At 36.3% G+C, this 13,237-nt stretch overlaps 6 protein-coding genes and 1 non-coding gene across 7 annotated transcripts in view; 3 read left to right on the top strand and 4 right to left on the bottom strand.

Annotated features, from left to right (window-relative positions):
• The window catches only part of CBG11710, a gene marked incomplete at both ends in the record, with an annotated part of 2,033 nt that extends 1,498 nt beyond the window's left edge, over positions 1-535 (top strand). The window contains one exon of the mRNA XM_045243468.1: positions 416-535. Coding sequence (XP_045094657.1) covers positions 416-535 — 120 coding nt within the window. The remainder of the gene's footprint in view (positions 1-415) is intronic.
• Positions 536-779: 244 nt separating this feature from the next.
• On the bottom strand, positions 780-1,207 carry CBG11709 (the record flags this gene model as incomplete). Its single annotated transcript, XM_002640920.1, has 2 exons — positions 780-935; positions 1,154-1,207. The coding sequence occupies 2 exons, from the start codon at positions 1,205-1,207 to the stop codon at positions 780-782; spliced, it is 210 nt and encodes a 69-aa protein (XP_002640966.1).
• Positions 1,208-1,647: 440 nt separating this feature from the next.
• CBG11708 lies at positions 1,648-4,611 on the bottom strand (the record flags this gene model as incomplete). The annotated part of the gene is made up of 4 exons (XM_002640919.1): positions 1,648-1,827; positions 3,079-3,238; positions 3,678-3,861; positions 4,443-4,611. 4 exons carry the CDS (start codon positions 4,609-4,611, stop codon positions 1,648-1,650), a joined length of 693 nt encoding a protein of 230 aa, XP_002640965.1.
• Positions 4,612-5,556: 945 nt separating this feature from the next.
• Cbr-elc-1 lies at positions 5,557-6,791 on the bottom strand (the record flags this gene model as incomplete). The annotated part of the gene is made up of 2 exons (XM_002640918.1): positions 5,557-5,682; positions 6,546-6,791. The coding sequence occupies 2 exons, from the start codon at positions 6,789-6,791 to the stop codon at positions 5,557-5,559; spliced, it is 372 nt and encodes a 123-aa protein (XP_002640964.1).
• A 722-nt stretch (positions 6,792-7,513) lies between these two features.
• CBG11706 lies at positions 7,514-8,068 on the top strand (the record flags this gene model as incomplete). Its single annotated transcript, XM_002640917.1, has 2 exons — positions 7,514-7,558; positions 7,763-8,068. The coding sequence occupies 2 exons, from the start codon at positions 7,514-7,516 to the stop codon at positions 8,066-8,068; spliced, it is 351 nt and encodes a 116-aa protein (XP_002640963.1).
• A 381-nt stretch (positions 8,069-8,449) lies between these two features.
• CBG11705 lies at positions 8,450-10,871 on the bottom strand (the record flags this gene model as incomplete). Its single annotated transcript, XM_002640916.1, has 5 exons — positions 8,450-9,388; positions 9,672-10,004; positions 10,271-10,363; positions 10,422-10,548; positions 10,726-10,871. 5 exons carry the CDS (start codon positions 10,869-10,871, stop codon positions 8,450-8,452), a joined length of 1,638 nt encoding a protein of 545 aa, XP_002640962.1.
• On the top strand, positions 9,564-9,635 carry CBG28587. The gene has a single exon. It is a non-coding gene (tRNA).
• Positions 10,872-13,237: the final 2,366 nt, after the last annotated feature.

Genomic DNA, 13,237 nt, shown 5'->3' on the forward strand with positions numbered 1-13,237 from the left:
ACGACTAGTTTCCCTCAATTTTGAGTTTTGACCTATGCGTAGCGGTTGCGTCGCGGTTCGGCAAGATCAAAATTCAAAATTAAGCTAGACTAGTCGTGTTTGGGCTCATTTTGAAGCTTTTGTTCAGTAGAAGCAGAATATATTGGTTGGAGATCGAAATTTCAGAAAATGAGAAAGTTATGAGCAATTTAACGGTTTTTCTGAAAATCTGAAATTGCTCATAACTTTCTGATTTTCTCAAATCTCGAATTCCAACTTCTCAAACATTGCTCAGCTCGACAAGAGCTTCAAAACAAGCCCGAACACGACTAGTTTCGGGGTCAACTTTGAAATTTGACCCCCTGCGTCGCGGTTCGGCTAGATCGAAAATCACATTTTTCGATCATTTCCAACCTAAAAATTCCCAAATTTCCAGGTCTCCAAAGCTCCACGCGACGTGAACGCCTCCAGAATGGTCGCCTTCGACGAGAGCCCAGTCTACGGAGGTGTTGCTCACAAATTGGGATACAAACCCAAGAATGGAGGATTCCAATGAGCAGAAAATCGATTTTTGGCCCCCCTATTCAGAGAAATTTTTGTTTAGAAAATGTCCTTTTTTTTATTATTGTGTGAATAAGAATTTTTTGAGAAAAAATCTGATTTTTTAGCTAGAACATATGAAAAAACCAGTTTAAAAATGGCAAAAAAATCGATTTTTTGAGCTCAAAAATCGCTAAAATGTGAATATTTTTGTACAGAAAAATGGCAAAAAAGCAAAAAATCCAATCAATTAAGCCTAATTACTTCTTAATTGCCTTCTGATACTCCTCCTCGTAAATCGCCTTGAATTTATCGATTTTTTTGCCAACATCCAGTTTATCGACCCTCGATTCGACCTGTTTCATGCCGCGAACGATCGCCTTGGCTGCCAAACGGACTGGAACTGATTCCGAGAGCTGAAAATTGGAATTTTTGCCATTTCCCGGGGGAAAATGAGCGGGAAATTTGAATTTTCGGGTCAAAAACTGCCAAAAAACCGTTGAAAAGAGGATAGAGAATTTTTCCAAACAAAAAAAACATCGCGAAATTTGAATTTTCAGTTGAAAAATCGAACTAATTTTTTCAAAATTTTGAAGTTTTATGTTTTTTTTTCCAAATTTTCAAAAATTCCCACCTGCTGAATCGTCTTTTCGTTATTCAAAAATGTGCGAAACAGGCGAAATGGCATTTTCGCTGAAAAAATCTGAAATTTCAGACGATTTGGCTGAAAATTTGGCTGAAAATTACAGAAGAAAAAAATATTTCAACGCTTTTTTTTCGTATTTTTTGGAAATTTGAAAAAATGGAAAGAAAAGGAAAAATTAAAGATTTTTATACAATATAAAACGATAAAATCTTTAATTTTCAGCCAAAAATATCGATTTTTGAGAGTCAAAATTCGAAAATTTGGGCTGAAAATAGCTCAGAATTTCAGCTGAAAAAAGGAGGAGAAAAATAAATAAAAATCACATAAAACTTTTTTTTTTAATGGGGAATTTTTACAATAAAAATGGCGAAAAAAAGTGCGAAAAATTCAAATTTTAGGCCTTTTTTGAGCTAAAAATGGTCAAAAAACAGTAGGTAAAATGAGGATTTTAGAGCTAAAAATGTCGAAAAATCGATAAAAATCTACGGATCGGGGGTATCGAGGCTCTTGGAAATGTAATAATCGACGAGAGTTTTGACATTCAGCCGGAAATTATCCAAATGACACTGAATATGATGAATGCAGACGTCGTCGAGGCCTTCTTGTCCCAGAGCGACCGCTTTTAGGATTGTATGACGATACGGGACAGCCATTGTCACTACCTGCAAACAATAAGTTTTTGGCTGGAGAATTGGCTGAAAATGGCTGAAAAAATGACTAAAATCGGTTGAAAATAGCTCAAAATTCCGATTTTTAGGACAGAAAATGATGAAAAAAGACCCAAAAATCGGGGTTTTATTAACTGAAAATACATGAAATTAGCTGAAAATCCATTTTTTCTAGCTAAAAATTGACTGAAAATGACCTCAAAAATCATGGAAAAAATGATTGAATAATAGCTTGAAATGTGGATTTTTGGCTGAAAAAATGACCCCAAAAAATTGTCACTACCTGCAAAAATAGAGTTTTTTGGGCTGAAAAATGACCCCCAAAAATTGAAAAAATCTGTTGAAAATTCGGAAAAATAAGCTCAAAAATCGTATTTGCCAGGCTTCAAAAAAGCTGAAAATCGCGATTTTTCGGCCAAAACTGGGTGTTTTTAGACTAAAAATATCCAAAAAAAATGCAATAAATTCAGATTTCCCTTTGTCTTGAAAATCGAATTTTAGGACAGAAAATAGCTCGAAAAATGCTATAAAATTCAAGTTTTTTAGAGCAAAAATAGCTGAAATTCGTCAGCATTTCTAGAATTTTCGCAAGAATTTTTCAGATAAAAAAGACTACAAAAACTACAAAAAAACAAGAGAAAAAATAGCCAAAGAAGACTACAATTTTCAGTGAAAAACAGGGAAAATGGGGGCGTGTTTTTAGTTGATTTTCAGCCATTTTTATGTCATTTTTAGCTAATTTTCAGGCTATTTTCGGTCTATTTCCAGCCATTTTCAGCTATTTTAGCTCATTTTAAGCTATTGTTAAGCCATTTTTAGCTCAATTGCAGTCATTTTTCGTCTATTTTAAGCCTTTTTCAGCCAAATTTCAGCCAAAAATTCAGTAATTTTATTGTCATCTTCAGCTGTTTTAAGCCATTTTAAGTCATTTTCCAGTCATTTTAAGCATATTTTCAGCCATTTTTAGCTGATTTTCAGGCTATTTTTGGTCTATTTTCTGCCATTTTTGGCTCATTTGGTGTCTATTTTAAGTCATATTTTGTCTATTTTTAGTATGTTTTCAGCCATTTTTAGCTCATTTTCTAGTCATTTTTTGTCTATTTCGACCTATTTTTGCTCATTTTCTGTCTATTTTCAGCCATTTTCATCTTTTCAAAGCAATCTCACTAGTTTGTTTTTCATTTTCAGCTATTTTTATCTTATTTTCAGCTATTTCAGCCCAATTTCCCATCAAAATTCTTGTACCTTAAACGCCTGTTTGGCAATGAATCCATGGTGTCTTTTGAGTGATTTCGCGTAGGCCGTGGCCACTGCCGCACTCAAATCCTCCGTCTTCGCATGTGGTTGTCCATTGTTATAGGCGGCGACCATCTCGGAAAGCAGTTCCAGCATGAATTGAAGTCCTCTGGAAATGAAAAATGAGAGGGGGGTTTCGGCTGAAAATTGACAAAAAATTCGGAAAATACTAATTTTCGCTTCAAAATGTGCTCATTTTCAGCTCTAAAATGCCAATTTTTCAGTCTCAAAATTCGGATTTTTCTCGACTAAAAATTGAGTTCAGCTCTAAAAAACGCCCAATTTTCTCCTCAAATTTCCTCTTTTCTAGCTCTAAAACTGTTATTTTTGGCTGGAATTTCTCGATTTTCCGCTTCAAAATGCTTCATTTTCAGCTGAAACGCCTACATTTCTGTGTTAAAATTCCGAGATTTTGCGACTAAAAATTCGTTTTGCAACGACTTCATCCTCCATCATTTTTAGCTCTAAAATGACTATTTTCAGTGTAAAAACTCCATTTTCACACCCAGAAGTTCAATTTTCAGCCTTAAAAACCCCTCTATTTTCACCTCTTCAACCACAGTAATCCCTCGGTGGCGATTCCAAATTTGCCTCCGTGCTCCGCCAAATCGGCATCAATCAAGTCTTGAAGGTACTTCTGTCCCTCTTGATCCTTCTCGAATCTCGTACGTACTTTGTCAACGTTCCCTTGAATATCCTTACGGACCAGTGTGAATGTCGTCCCGAGGAACGCTGTAACATTTGGCGAATTTTTTTGGGGGGATTTCGGGCAAAAATTGGGCGCCAAATTTGAATTTTTCACTAAATTTTGGATCGGAAAATAGGAAATTTCAGATTTTTTGGCTATTTGGAGACAGAGAGGAATAGGCGCCAAATTCAAAATTTTCTGTATTTTTCTTTTTTCCATTCTAAAAATCGGGATTTTCGCGAATTTTGGACAAAAATAGGCGCCAAATTTGAATTTTTCAGTGATTTTCATGAATTTTAGGTGTCGGAAAATGAGAAATTTTGACATAAATATCAAGTTTGTAGCGAAAAAAAATAGTCAATTTTGGGATTTTTGGAGAGGAAAATGGGCGCCAAATGAATTTTTCAGCCAATTCCAGGGCTTTTCGAGGTTTTAATATCAAAAAATGCTCTAAAAACTTTTAAAAAATATTGTGATTTTCAGCTAAAAAATATTGCATTGTCGGGCAATCTTTCAAAATTTCTCGCTTTTTATGCTGAAAAGGCCCGTTTCAGACCCAAATTTCAGCCATTTTCAGCCCAAAATTGACTTTTTGGACCCAAATTTCATCCAATTCTTCACGTACAAACAAAATCAGAAATGCCCTGACAGGCGCTCAAGAATTGAGCCGTCGGAATCTTCCCGTCTTCGGTGAGATGCGGGAAAAAGTGCTCGGGTTTGGCGAAGTACGTCTCGTGTCCCGGTTGATCCTTGATGTCTCCTGGCTCTCCACAAACCACCTGCGCTGTTGCCATGATTTCTGAGATTTTTCGAGCTTTTTTGAGGATTTTTAGAGTAGTTTTGAGGTAGTTTAGAGGGAAAATTACGATTTTTGGAGCAATTTTTCGGGTTTTTCATGCTAAAATATCCAAAAAAACAACGCAAAATAGGTATTAAAACCAATGGATCGGTGGCCATTTTTTCGAAATTTTTGTACCAAAAATACATATATAGTTTGAGAATTAATTTAGTACAAAATATATGAGGGAAAAATCGATGGAAGATGGGGGAAGAGAAAAAGTACAAAAACGGGGAAATAGTGAAAAAAAAAGATGAAAAAAAGGTATTTTTTGAGCGAAAAACTTGATTTTTCAGCCTGAAAATTGCTAAATTCCGAGTTTTTTTCAAGGTAAAACACGCATTTTTCGGCTCAAAAGCACATTTTTAGCACTAAAAATACTAATTTTTAAGCTAAAAATCACTAAAAATACAATTTTTTTAGAATTTTTCCAGCGAATTTAAGCTAAAAAACGCGTAATTTTCAGCGTTTTTTGGAGGACTTCCAGTTGAAATTCTTTAATGTTTCCATAATTTTACCGTAAAATCGACCCTAAAAATCGAAATTTCGCAATTTTCAGTGAATTTCAGTCAAAATCCTACGATTTTTGAGCCAAAAAACCTCAAAATTTCGCAATTTTTAGCCGAAAAAATGATGATTTTGATCAATTTTTACGATTTTCGAGCCAAAAAATCATTGATTTTCAGTCAATTTTCAGTCGATTTTTGCTCGAAACTTGTACGGACAGTTCGTCCTTTTTTTCACTAAAAAAAAGAGACAAATGTGATAAGAAATGTGTGTAGAAGCGATGGGAAATGAACAAATATACTGGGGGGAAACAGTGGGCGGAGTCAGTGTACACGAAATGAGTCATAAGGGGGGTCACAATGGGCAAAATATTGCGAAATTTGATATCCATGGCCTAGCAATCCAAAAAGTTGGCGGCCATGAGGAGTTCCAAAGCGACCTCTGGTGGAATCGGAAATTCTGGAATCTCGGTTGCGGCGTGGGTGTAGCGCACTTTGTACGCAAAGTATTGACACACTTTCTGCAAAAAATTGGGGTTTTTAGAGGTAATTAGGGGTAATTAGGGGTAATTAGAAGGGTTTTAGAGCTAAAAAGCAAGTTTTTCATCGTTTTTCAAGCGAAAAATGCCATTTTTCGACTAATTTAGACCCAAAAAGCGATATTTTCCGAAAATTTAGCCTGAAAATTGGTTAAAATTGAACTTCTAAAATTCGCCTTGTAAATTCGATTTTTAAAGGTTCCAAAGGTTTCTCGCTAGAAAAAATTATTTTTTCATCTTTCTGGGGTAATTAGAAGCTGAAAAATCAATTTTCCGAGCGTTTTCCAGCTAAAAATGCAGTATTTTGACTAATTTAGACCCAAAAAGCGACATTTTCCGAAAATTTAGTCTGAAAAATGGTTAAAATTGAGCTTCTAAAATTCGCCTTGTAAATTCGATTTTTAAAGGTTCCAAAGGTTTTTCTAGAGACAAAATTATTTTTTCATGATTTCTAGGGTAATTAGAAGCTGAAAAATCAATTTTTCGAGCGTTTTCCAGCTAAAAATTCAGTATTTCGATTAATTTTGACCCAAGAATCGCCATTTTTCAACATTTTAGGAACTTTTGTACGCAAAGTATTGACACATTTTCTGCAAAAAATAGGGGTTTTTAGAGGTGAAAAATCGAGTTTTGGAGTTTTTTATTAGTGAAAAATGTTATATTTTGAGTCTGAAAACGCTATTTTTTTGAAATTTGATAGGTCAATTTTTTGAGCCACAATGCTTCTGGGCAATTTTCAGAGAAGACTCCCGGTTTTTAGAGCATTTTAGAGCTCAAACATCGATTTTCGCAGGTTTTTGACCGCTTTTTAACGCTGAAAAGCCCTATTGTTCAGCCCTCCGCACCTGAAGAACATGAGATGGAATCTCTCTGAAATAGACGACGTTGCTCTCGTTCTCTGCATACACTCCCGGGCCGGAAAGCATGGCCCGAATCGTTCCAGACGTCAGCGCGAGCTCTCTTTTGATGATAAACTCGTGATTATCACTGCTGACCAGTTTCACGTACTGCGAGTTTGGTCCCTCGATGCCTCCGTACACTTTGGCCGGTTGAACCTCCTGATCGCACTGGATCGCGTTGTTTTGCTCCATTTCTGAAGGGAAAATGTATAGAAATAGAGGAAAATTGGAGGGAAATTGAGCGAAAAGAAGAAAATTTCAAAAAAAACCCAAAAAAATCATTTTCTAGGTCTTTTTTTGAGCTGTTCTACCTTCAAAAAACTGTTAAAAATTGATAAAATCGTGCTTAAAACCTAAAATTCACTGAAAAAAAGCTTTAAAATTGGAAAAATCACAAAAATTCGAAAAAAAACACGAAATTTATAGGTTTTAGGGCGATTTTCAAGAAAATTTTACCTAAAAATCAAATATTTTCACCTTTTTTCACTATAGAACTTCAAAAATCCCGAAAAAACGCTGAAAATCGATGAAATCGGCGGAGTGACATAACGAGAATCTTGGCAACGAGCCACGCTCCGCCCACCCACCGTACTCATCGTCGCGGCGAGACCCGCTGCGACCAGCTGCCCGTAGAGCTGCCCGTCGTAGATGGGCGGCCATCGCTTGTCTCCGCGTTTCCGACTAAAATACCGCTAAAAATCACAGAACTCTCAATTTTTCCCCATTTTTCGCTGAAAATCCCAAATTTGAGCTCGAATCTTGCTCATTTTCAGTATAAAACCCTGGTTTTAGCGACTTCAGAGGAATTTTTCAATGAAAATGGGCCTTTTTGATTTTTCTCGCTTCTTTCTCGAAAAATATCAGTTTTTCTTTCTAAATAATTATTTTTCCAGGTAAAGAACTTTCGTCCAGCCATGTACTGCCAGCGCCTTGCTCTCCCACTCACCCGCTCCCTCCTCGTAAGTTTGAAATTTGCAGAACTCAGATAATTGTGGCGGAAGATCAACGATTTGGAGAATTGGCGGAAGCCCCTTGGAGTCATTTCGTGTACAAGCGGTTTCCACGATTCTCCAATCAAGTTTTCTCCGCTGATCCAAAATTGGGGGACTAGAAACATTTTCTAGTTAAAAAAAAATCATAACTTCCAAACTTCATTTTTACAGGCCTCGAGAGCTCCACTCGCTCTCCGCATGGAGAACGCCGTCGCTGCTCGCATGATCAGCACCACCGTTGCCCGCAAGGACATCGACTCTGCTGCCAAGTACATCGGAGCTGGAGCCGCCACCGTCGGAGTCGCTGGATCTGGAGCTGGTATCGGAAACGTTTTCGGAGCCCTCGTCATCGGATACGCCCGTAACCCATCTCTCAAGCAACAGCTCTTCTCGTACGCTATCCTCGGATTCGCTCTTTCTGAGGCCATGGGACTGTTCTGCTTGACTATGGGTTTCATGATCTTGTTCGCTCTCTAAATGCTCTGTTTTATAGCCGATTGTTTTTTTTTTCTAAAAGGGGGCGGAGGGCCCTCATCGTCTAAATTCTTCTCATACAAGAAAGCGGGCGGCGGCGGTTTCTTCAACCTCAGTAAATTTATTAGTTCGAATAAAATCTTTCGACTAGCCACCGTCTTTTGTATTTATCTCTTTTATCATCAACTCCTCCCCCCTGAATCCAAGAAAAACCGCGATTAACGAATGAATAAAATTTTACTTTTAGATGGCTGATGAAAAATTTAAATACTCTTTATTACCGACAACATGAGAAAAAAAAATAAGTGAAGCTCTTTTGGCTAGAAAAATGGTCCAGTGGAAAAAGGAGAATAATTAGGCAATTATGAGATAAAATTAAAAATTTTATGCGGTTTCTTCAGTAGACTTTGAAAGCGGCTGCATCTCATGTGAACTGCGGTACGATGATCCTTCCTCAATCTCCTCAATACTCTCTGGCAGTGGTTTTCCCATAGTCTCCGGCAAAAACACAAGCGTCAGAATTGCAGCAGACACCGCCATGATCCCAAATGGAATAATCATGAAGACCTTTCCAAACTGCTCAGCAATCCACATCGAGATGTAGCTAGCAGCAATGGCTCCAACCCTGGCAATCGTCGAGCAGAATCCCATTGCAGTATTTCGAATAACAGTTGGAAATAGTTCAGGAGAATAGGTATAAACCGCAGCGTAGACTCCAGTGATCGATCCTTTAGTGACTGCCATCTGGGTGATCGCCATCCATAATTGCACATTATCTCCCATAATCCAATTGATCAAAAGGCAAGCTCCAGCGATAAAAAGACCTCCAGCAAGGATATACCGTCTTCCGATTCTATCAATGAGGAGATAGACAATGAATAGTGCAGGGATCTCGACGGAGGCAGCGAAAATGAAATTGACATAAATATCTCCACCGAGCACATTTGCTTTCATTGCCATCCCATAATAAACCATTGATATAACAGGCCAAAGGAAGAAGACCACAAGAGTTCTTTTTCGGAGTTCCGGAGTTTTAAACAAATCCGCTCCAGTTAGTTTTCTTGCCGGACCATTTTCAGAGGTTGTAGTAGTCGTTGAATCATCCAATTGCTCCCACCAATTCTCCGGCAACACTGCTCCGTTGACTTTTGCGGCTTTCTGGAGGACCTCATCGGCTTCTTTGAATCGTTTCTGGGATACAAGCCATCGTGCGGATTCTGGGACCAGCCACCAGTAGGACAGGAAGAGGAGGGCTGGCGAGGCGATGACAATGTGCAGGATTTGATAGTTGGTGAGGAAGATCGCTTCGATTCCAAGGAAGACCTGGAAAAAACCTTTAAAAATTGAGAAAAAATGACTCAAAGTCGCTGAAAATGGCCGAAAAACCGAAAATCATACTCTGCGTCTCTCCCTCCTCCACACTCTCTCTCTCCTTTCTCTGCGTCTCTCTGCCACGCCCTCGCTTTATCTACGCGTTTCCCCCCTTCTCTCTCACTGCGCGTTCGTGGTGTAATGGTCAGCATGGATGCCTTCCAAGCATTCGACGGGGGTTCGATTCCCCCCGAACGCATAATTTTTTTTTGTTTTTTTTCTTTTTCGTACATACCTGCCCAAGTGCAAAAAAGAGTCCAGTGATGACAGAAGCCAATTTTCGGTACTGTGGCCCCACTAATTCCATGCCAATCACCACGGCAATCACAAATATTCCAGGATGAGAGAAGCCAGTTCCAGCTCTGGCGATTGCATATAACCACCAGTAAGGGGCGAATGCGATGAGATAGGCGCATGTGATTTGGATCAAAATCGCCAGGAAGAACACTTTTTTTCTTCCAATTCGATCTCCGAGCACTCCAAATGTCATTGATCCGGCCATTTGGCCAACGTAGTAGGCTGCTTGAATGGTGGCCTTGATCCACGAGCGATCACAGGTGATTTCCCACTGAAAATTGTAAAATTAGTGGGGGTGAAACTCAAAAATAATGGAAAATTTGGAAAATTTTGAAATTTTCAAAAAAATTTTTTTTTTAATTTTCCAGTTTTTGAAGCGATTTTCGAATTTTTCAGTGTTAAATTCAGAAAAAGCACAAAATTTGGGTCTAGAAACTTTTTTAAAAATTTCAAAAATCTCAAAAAAAAATTTCGAAAATTTTTTTTTCAAAATTTCAAAATTTGAATTTTTGTAAACTCGCTCTACCAAACACTCACCCTCTGCACAGCAGTGTATTCAACCTTAGAATGATCGAAAATATGTTTGGCACATGTACTATTATTCGGAAGTTGGCATCGATCGTAGTGGCACTGAAATTAGATTTTTTGAAATTTTGAATTTTCAAATTTCCGCCAAATCGGCACATACAGTAATCTCAGGTTTTCCATATTCCGAAATTGGTACATTTCCGTCTGCTTCGTTGGTACATTTTGTGAAATTTAGGAGATCCGTGTAGTAGGGCTCTTTTTCAGGCAAATCGGAGGGTAAACGGCATCTGAAAATTTTTTTATTGGTGTGATCCGGCGGGAAATTCAAAATGTTTGAAATTTTCAAAAAATTTCAAAAAAATTTGAAAAAATTTTTTTTTTCATTTTTTTTTCATTTTTTAGATGGATCTAGGAAGGCGGGAAATTCAAAAATTCGAGAAAAAATCCCAATGGGATTACTGTACCTGTACGGTGTGTCTACCGAAGCAAATGTCCATGACAGTGCGTGCATTGACACAACAATTGTGGGCAGGCAAACTAGCAAAAATTGAATTTTCTGATATTTTCCCATTTCACCTAGATAGGTGAATAGGAAGTCGTCAAACTTCATTTTAACCCTGAAAATTGAAAATAAAATTTTTTCGAAATATTCGAATTTTTTACATTTTTAAGAGTTTTTTATCGAGAAAATTGAGATTTTTTGTGATTTTTGTTGAATTTTAGTCTAAAAAGTCGTTTTTAAGCTAAAAAACTAGAAAAAAACGAGCTAAAAATCAACCAAAAAGGGAAGGATACGGTGGTTTTTAAGTCGTGTGAAACACCGCATTGCGGACCGCAATGCGCCAGACTTGACGACTTGCGATTTTTTAATCAATTTCCGGGAATTATTAGGTGGTTTTCAGGCATTTTCAGATGGGATTTTATGGATTTTGATAAATATCTACACTGGAAAAAATTTTAAAGATGCAAAAAAATCGATTTTAATAGAAAAGAAACGGAAAGAATGCTGAAAATCGATAAAAAAGGAAAATCGAAAAATCGAAAAAATTTGAATTTTCAGCTACTTTTATGGGAAATTTTTCTAAGAATATGCTTGAAAAATTAATAAAATTCAAAGTATTTTCAGAATTTAACACTAAAAAAGCAGAAAAAACGAAAAATTTTCGATTTTTTTCAAAAAATACATTTTTGCAAAAATATCAAAAATTAAAGTACAGTTGTTCTTTTTTCTGCTTTCTATATAGCATCAAAAAGAGACACACACAAAGAATGGGGCGGTGTGATAGGGGGAGGAAAATCATATAAATTGATAAGAAAAAACATTTTTCGAAAAAAAATTTTTTTCAACATTTTTTTTTTTGAAAATTGATAGAAAATTGATGAGACAGGTGCTGGAATTTCCAGGAATATTTTTTCAAAAAAAAATAAATTTTCAAAAAAAATTATTTTCGAAAAATTTCGAAATTTCCAACTCTCTTCCCGGCCCATGGGACCTATTCAGAAATTCCAAAAAAAGGGAAAAAAGGGAGAAAAAAAGACAAGAAAGAAGAAGAACATTATCGAATTTCTTCTTCTTTTTTTTTTTGGGAAAAAACCAAAAAAAGAAGAAAATTTTCTTCTTTTTTTCCGCCTATTTCAGCGGAAAAAAGAGAAAATTATAGGGAAAAAAACTTGAAATAACAAAGCCAATTTTTCTAGAAAACAAGGAAAAAAAATTTCAAAAAAAATTTTTATTTTTTCGAAAATTCCCGAGAAAAGCGAAAAAAAAGTGGCGGTTGCTGGAGGAGATTTGATATTCTAAGGGAAAATTCTCACATTTCTTTTTTTCTTTTTTTGTTTTTTTCCAAAAAAAAAAATTCAAAAGAACATTAAAACATTAAACACACACACAGAGTCTAAGTTTGCCTTCCTTTGTCAATGTTTACAAAAATAGTGTTTCACACAAATTTTCGAAACGATGTTTGTTTTTTTCTTCTAACTTTTGTAGTTTTTATCCAAATCGGGAAAAACTAACATTTTCGAATTTCCTACACCTAGAGCTTCAAAATGAGTATACTCATGACTATGTTCCTTTAATTTCGAAATTCCGACTTTAAAGGCGCATAGGGGGTCCGGATTTTGAAAATCTAGGAAAGTAGGTCATGATTATACTCATTTTGAAGTTCTAGACGTAGGAATGTAGGAAAATCGAGTTTTTATGCAAAAATATGGCGAAACAAGAAAGTTATGGTGAAAACAAGATTTTAAAAAATTTTCTCCAATTTTTAGTTTTTATCATAACTTTCTTAACTTACAGAGTTTTAACATATTTCATTGATTTCTAAATTTGCCGTGCCAAGAGCTTTAAAATGAGCATAAACACGACTAGGCTCCGCCCACTTTGTTTTTTTCACTTTAAAGGCGCAAAGGAGTCCCGAAAATTTGAAAATTGGGGAAAGTAGGTCATGATTATACTCATTTTGAAGCTGGAAACGTGATAAATTCAAAAATAAACTATAACTCAGGAAATGTTGAGAATGAGCAGGGTTTTGGCTAAATATAATTTGAATTAGTGGTAAATTTTGTTTATATCATAACTCGGTCAATTTTAAGAATTGCGTTCTGAAAATACATCCTCTAATTTGTCGCGTTTTCAGCTTCAGAATGAGTATAATCATGACCTACTTTCCCCAATTTTCAAATTTTCGGGACTCCTATGCGCCTTTAAAGTGAAAAGCCAAAATGGGCGGAGCCTAGTCGTGTCCATACTCATTTTGAAGCTCTTGGCACGGCAAATTGAGAAATCAATGAATTATGTTAAAATTCGGTAAGTTAAGAAAGTTATGATGAAAACTAAAAATTTCAGAAAAAAAAATTTCTTGTTTCGCAATATTTTTGCATAAAAACTTGATTTTCCCACTTCCCTACGTAAAGAGCTTTAAAACGAGTGTACTCATGACCTACTTCCCCCAATTTTCAAAACTTCGGACCCCTATG

Source organism: Caenorhabditis briggsae (assembly GCF_000004555.2).
Source record: "Caenorhabditis briggsae complete genome, chrIII, whole genome shotgun sequence".
Taxonomy (NCBI): Eukaryota; Metazoa; Nematoda; class Chromadorea; order Rhabditida; family Rhabditidae; genus Caenorhabditis; species Caenorhabditis briggsae.